General features: G+C 43.3%; 1 protein-coding gene across 1 annotated transcript in view; it reads left to right on the plus strand.

The window, feature by feature from the left end:
- The window catches only part of LOC106586053 (SLAIN motif-containing protein 1), a 37,781-nt gene extending 31,602 nt beyond the window's left edge, over nt 1-6,179 (plus strand). Inside the window, exons 6-9 of the mRNA XM_014172872.2 lie at nt 3,768-4,115; nt 4,426-4,608; nt 4,924-5,239; nt 5,714-6,179. Coding sequence (XP_014028347.2) covers nt 3,768-4,115; nt 4,426-4,608; nt 4,924-5,239; nt 5,714-5,789 — 923 coding nt within the window. The 3' untranslated portion in view covers nt 5,790-6,179. The remainder of the gene's footprint in view (nt 1-3,767; nt 4,116-4,425; nt 4,609-4,923; nt 5,240-5,713) is intronic.
- Nucleotides 6,180-6,431: the final 252 nt, after the last annotated feature.

Here is a 6,431-nt window from a genome sequence, read left to right on the forward strand (position 1 = left end):
CAGTTGCAAAAACAAAAGAGATCAATACACACAGAGAGAGAGAGAGAGAGAGAGAGAGAGAGAGAGAGAGAGAGAGAGAGAGAGAGAGAGAGAGAGAGAGAGAGAGAGAGAGAGAGAGAGAGAGAGAGAGAGAGAGAGAGAGAGAGAGAGAGAGAGAGAGAGAGAGAGAGAGAATGAAAATAAACACAAAGATTGATCTGGGGAGAAAACAACTGACTGGGTTTTTAAACCAAGGGAAAGGGGCTGTGATAGGTTGAGGGAAAAGGAACAGGTGTCTTCTGGTGGGGACTGATTGGGGAGTGATGATTGTCACCTGTGAGGGGAAAAGGAGAGAGAAGAAACACACACCGGATACATACACAGGATACTTGTATCCGTAAAAGTGACCGACCGGCTCGATCTTATGTAGCAAAATTTCAAATTATGTTTTTTACATTGGATAAAAGTAGAAACTCAGAGCTAGAAAGTTGTATATCCTACACTACAGCTGAGGAACAATGGGAAAGTAATTCTGCTTTGAAAGTTGATCAATTTGTAACCCCACTTTTGAAAAAATGGCCCTTGAATGTTTTGGTACACCTACTGGAGAGCTCTTCTTTGGCTACACCCATCCAGCATCGTTCACACCCTCCCCCCATTCAAGCCCCACCCATCTCTTTAAGAATTCACATGTGAGGCCATGTGTTAAACAGAGTGAGTATGGTAGTGTATGTTTGAATACAGTTGTTGCATCATGAGCATTCTACTGTCTTCCGACATCAAACTTGTCGTTGTCATTATGAAAAAGTATAAACACAAAAACGACAGGCTGCATGACATCAGCAGCCTGGTTAAAAATGTATTTAGTGTATGTCAATCTAGCATACCATGCAACTAAAAACAACTTTCTAAACAAAGTTTTGGTTCCTCTCTAGCTTTTTTGCTAGCTAGCTAACGTTAAGTTAGCTGGCTAGCCAGTTCCAATAATGACCATATAATAAATGGTGCATTCACAAAGTATTCAGACCCCTTTATTTTTTTTCTTATCGTCTACACACAATAGCCCATAATGACAAAACAAAAACAGTTTTTTAGAAACTTTTGCAAGTGTATTAAAAATAAAAAACTGATATCATAATTACACAAGTATTCAGACTTTACTCAGTACTTTGTTGAAGCACCTTTGGCAGCGATTACAGCCTTGAGTCTTCTTGGGTATGACGCTACAAGCTTGGCACACCTGTATTTGGGAAGTTTCTTCAATTTTTTTCTGCAGATCCTCTCAAGCTCTGTCAGGTTGGCTGGGGAGCGTCGCGGCACAGCTATTTTCAGGTCTCTCCAGAGATGTTCGATCAGGTTCAAGTCCGGGCTCTGGCTGGGCCACTCAAGGACATTCAGAGACTTGTCCCTAAGCCACTCCTGCGTTGTCTTGGCTGTGTGCTTAAGGTCAATGTCCTGTTTTAAGGTGAACCTTTGCTCCAGTCTGAAGTCCTGAGTGCTCTAGAGCAGGTTTTCTTTAAGGATCTCTCTGTACTTTGCTCTGGTCATCTTTCCCTCGATCCTGACTAGTCTCCCAGTCCCTGCCGCTGAAAAACATCCCCATGGCACGATGCTGCCAACACCATGGTCAGGTTTCCTCCAGACGTGACACTTGGCATTCAGGCCAAACAATTCAATCTTGATTTCATCAGACCAGAGAATCTTGTTTCTCATGGTCTGAGAGTCATTTAGGGGCCTTTTGGCAAACTACAAGCGGGCTGTCATGTGCCTTTTACTGAAGAGTGGCTTCCGTCTGGCCACTCTACCATAAAGGCCTGATTGGCGGAGTGCTGCAGAGATGGTTGTCCTTCTGGAAGTTTCTCCCATCTCCACAGAGATGGGAGTGACCATCGGTTTCTTGGTGACCATCGGTTTCAGAGTGACCATCGGTTTCTTGGTCACCTCCCTGACCGAGGCCCTTCTCCCCCGATTGCTCAGTTTAAGTGGGCGGCCAGCTCTAGGAAGAGTCTTGGTGGTTTCAAACTTCAATTTAAGAATGATGGAGGCCACTGGGTTCTTTGGGACCTTCATTGCTGCAGAATGTTTTTTGTATCCTTCCCCAGATTTTGTACCTCGACACAATCCTGTCTCAGAGCTCTACGGACAATTCCTTCGACCTCATGGCTTGGTTTTTACTCTGACATGCACTGTTGACCGTGGGACCTTATATAGACAGGTGTGTGCCTTTCCAAATCATGTCCAATCAATTGAATTTACCACAGTGTAGACTCCAATCAAGTTGTAGAAACAATCCAAGGATGATCAGTGGAAACAGGATGCACCTGAGCTCAATGTCTAGTCTCAGAGCAAATGGTCTGAATACTTATATAAATAAGGTATTTCTGTTTTTTATTTTGAATAAATGTTCAAAAATTCTGAACCTGTTTTCACTTTGTCATTATGGGATACTGTGTGTAGATTGAGAACATTTTTATAATTTAATACATTTTAGAATAAGGCTGTAACGTAACAAATTGTGGAAAAAGTCAAGCAGTCTGAATACTTTCCGAAATGCACTGTAGCTGACAACGTCTTAACTTTAGCTAATTTGTATTCATTATTAAAGGAAAATAAACTCACAACAAGATCATTGTTTACAAGTTAATGGTGAGCTAATTACAGAAAATAGCTTAAGGTTGTGAGTGTGACGAGATAAAAGCAAGGCATTCTACCAGAGAATTTTAGATCTTGGACACTGTCTCGTTGGCCTAACGCAGGGGTCTCCAACCCTGTTCCTGGAGTGCTACCATCCAGTAGGTTTTCGCTCCAATGCCAGTTGTAACTAACCTGGTTAACCTTATCAACCTGGTAATTATTAGAATCAGGTGTGCTAGGAAAGGGTTGGAGTGAAAACCTACAGGATGGTAGCTCTTCAGGAAGAGGGTTGGAGAGCCCTGGCCTAAAGTTATATCCTAATTTGACTTTGGTGCAGGTGTTCTTCATGTTGTTCTTCACATTACAGTCTATGGTAAACACACAGTATATCAAATAAAATCAATGTTTATTTGTAACATGCACAGGATACAGAATGTGTAAACGGTACAGCGAAATGGTTACTTGCATAGTGAAGTCTTTTGTTTAGAGATGTAGCTAGATAAACAATTAACCATAATCCCAAATCATAAAATTACTACCCTGCATGAATCTATAGGTAGTGAAAGCTAACCAACAAGATTCAATGTAAACTAGCTAGCTAACATTAGGCTATAACTAGCAATGCAAATGGATCGGCGTTGCAAATAATATTACTACACAGAGTAATCTGGAGACAGGTGTTCTCTTTTTGACTCCCTCCGCATATTTGCAATCAAACGTCTTAGCTATCATACACTGCTTCCAACGGGCATTCCACTGATTTCAAAACTCGCTCTGCCAGAAAGTGGAGAGTATTAGCAATACTTTTGCAGTTCTCCTTGATATCTTTCAAAAAAGCAGCGTTAGAAAAGATTACCTACACATACTGACCAGCTCATGTTATAGACAGAAGCGTGCTACATGGCTGACCAATCCGAACTCATCTCTTGGCATGTCTGGCCCATCCATTATCTCAGCGAATCGTGGCTAGAGGGAAGGTTCCTATTGTTTTCCGTGGCTAAATCAACTACGCTCTTCATTTAACAATTATATTCATATTTACAGGTGGCATACATGTTTGTTATCAAGGAACATGAAGGTTACAATAAAGAAAACCCTTGAATGAGTAGGTGTGCCCAAACTTTTGAGTGGTACTGTATGTCTTCCTTCATCAGGCCTGCGTCAGGAGTATGCCACTACCTCTTCTTCGACCACGGCCAGCCATCGCAGCTCCAGCTTCTCACTCCGGTGCAGCGAGATGGACCTGGAAGAGGAAGAGGAGGATGAGGAGGGCTACAACCAGCTCCCTCCGCCCCAGCCTCGGCTGCTACGGACCGGGTCCATGCAGTGGGGCAGCCTGTCTCACTCACACACCTTCTCCAGTATCTCCAGTATCAGGGAGTGCAGCAGACGCAGCACCTCCACCCCTCAGTACTCCCTCAGTGGGCTGTCCCAGTACCAGCAGCAATTCTCCGGACCCTCCAGACTCATCGCGGACACATATGGATACAGGTCCAGCACAGGTCAGTCTAGAGCTGGGGTGTTCCATCCTGGTAGACCCACAGAGTATGCAGGCTTTTGTTCTGGCTCAATGCCAACACATCTGATTCAACTGATCAGCTGATCATCAGGCCTTGAGTAGTTGAATTGTGTTGGTACTGAGCTGGAACAAAAGCCTGCACACCCTGTTGATCTCCAGGACCAGGACTGAAGAACACTGGCCTAAACGAAGAGTAATACATTTCATGCATGTCTTCCAGGTTTGATTGCAATGGATTTTTAACTTCCCTCGTTTGACTGTGGACGTTTGATTGTGTCTCCATGGTTACGTAGACAAGCTGCGGAGAAGCATGCCCAACCTGATCCGAGCTCCCAGCATGCATTGCGATCCCAGTGTTGTTCCAAGCCTGGTGTCTCCTGTCAATCACTCATCTGGCCCCTCCTCCCTGCCAATAACCATGCGGAACAGCCAGAGCTTCGACTCGTCCAATGGGCTTGCACGACTTCAGTCCTCCAGTAAGATCCCTCCCATTTTGGTCTACCATCAGTCGTATCAGTACAGGAATCCTGCACACTGCCTTGCCCTTTATTTTGATTTATTGTTTTCCACCTCCTCTTACAGAGTTAACATTTTTTTGATACCTGTTATGTATAAAATATGTTGATTCTTTACACAATGACTTAACAGAAAAGGAACATTCCGCACACTGTGCTTGCCAGTATCACCTGTTTATTTAAGCCTATTTCATTTAAGCTCATTGCACCCCACATTCTTGGGTTAGAATAGTTTGATGACTGACTAACCCTTCTTTCCTTTTCCTCTGCCTTCAGTTCCCTCCACCGGCCAGCTCAGCCAGCGGTTCCAGAGTGTGGGAAACTTCCGCACAACCCCCCGACACCCTGTCAAGGCCACAGCCTATGTCAGCCCCACGGTCCAACAGGGTCCCTTCTCCTCCTCCAAAACCCTCTCTACCTCTGCCATTCTTCACAACATCCCCAGCAGTGCACCCCAGGCCCTCAAAGTCACCATCCCCAGTGGTGTCCCCCAGCCCTCCTCCACCCCCCGTAGTGCTTTACCACGACCCGCCTCCTTCACAGGGACCGGTGGCACCCCTCGCCCCAGCAAGATTGCCCAGCCCACACACAGGTAAATAGGGTCATTCGGACTAAGGGTGAAAAGATGCCTGTCTTTTATACTTTCCAAATTAACATTATCGTGCTATAAAAAATAATATGATTATAGATTACCTACTGTATGTTATCCATGATATTATATAATATTACCTTCAGTTGGTTATTGTAGCCTCAAGAATGTGGGTACTTTATCGAGCGTCATGTTAAATAGAAAAGTATGAGAGGAAGCAGTATTTCTATAATATGTTGTTGTTGTTACAGTTTATATGAAGGGTACCTACATAAGAACTTCATAACCAATACAAAACACGTTCATTAGCAGTGCAAAATAACCTCATACGATTGGGTCTAAATTTATGACTCAACTCTCCCATTTCATCCTGAGTGACTGTATCTTTGAAGCTCTCTCTCTATATAAATATATCTCCCTCCCTCCCTATCTCTCTATCTATTACTCTCTCTCTCGACCCCTCTCACTTTCTTGCAGTCTATTGACCCCACCAAAGAGCCTGGCTGCACTAAGCGCCCTGAGAGACAGCAGCTGGAAGGATGGCTGCTACTGAACCCGTGATGTTGTATAACACCTCATCATTCATTGGGTTACTGTAAAATCTATGTTCTGAAACAAGGCCTGAGGCCATGGATCATTCATATGGGCCATATGAGTCGCAGCTTAAAGGGATACAGTGCACTTACAAAGTATTCACACCCCTTGACTTTCTCCACATTTTGTTGTGTTACAGCCTGAATTTAAAATTGATTAAAATTTGATTTCTTTTGTCACTGGCCCATAATGTCAAAGTGGAATTATGTTTTGACGTTTCTTTTTTTTTTTTTTTACAAATGAATTAAAAATGAAAAGCTGAAATGTCTGGAGCCAATAAGTACTCAACCCTTTGTTATGGCAAGACTAAATAAGTTTGGAAGTAAAATGTGTTTAACAAGTCACATAATAAGTTGCATGGACTCCCTCTGTCTGCAATAATATTGTTTAACATTATTTTTGAATGACTACCTCATCTCTGTACCCCACACATACAATTATCTGTAAGGTCCCTCAGTCGAGCAGTGAATTTCAAACACATATTCATCCACAAAGACCAGGAAGGTGTTACAATGCCTAGCAAAGAAAGGCACCTATGGTAGATGAAAAAATAAAAAGAAGCAATTAAATATCCCTTTAATAACCTGTCTGGGCGAGTCAA

Source organism: Salmo salar, chromosome ssa25 (assembly GCF_905237065.1).
Source record: "Salmo salar chromosome ssa25, Ssal_v3.1, whole genome shotgun sequence".
Classification (NCBI taxonomy): Eukaryota; Metazoa; Chordata; class Actinopteri; order Salmoniformes; family Salmonidae; genus Salmo; species Salmo salar.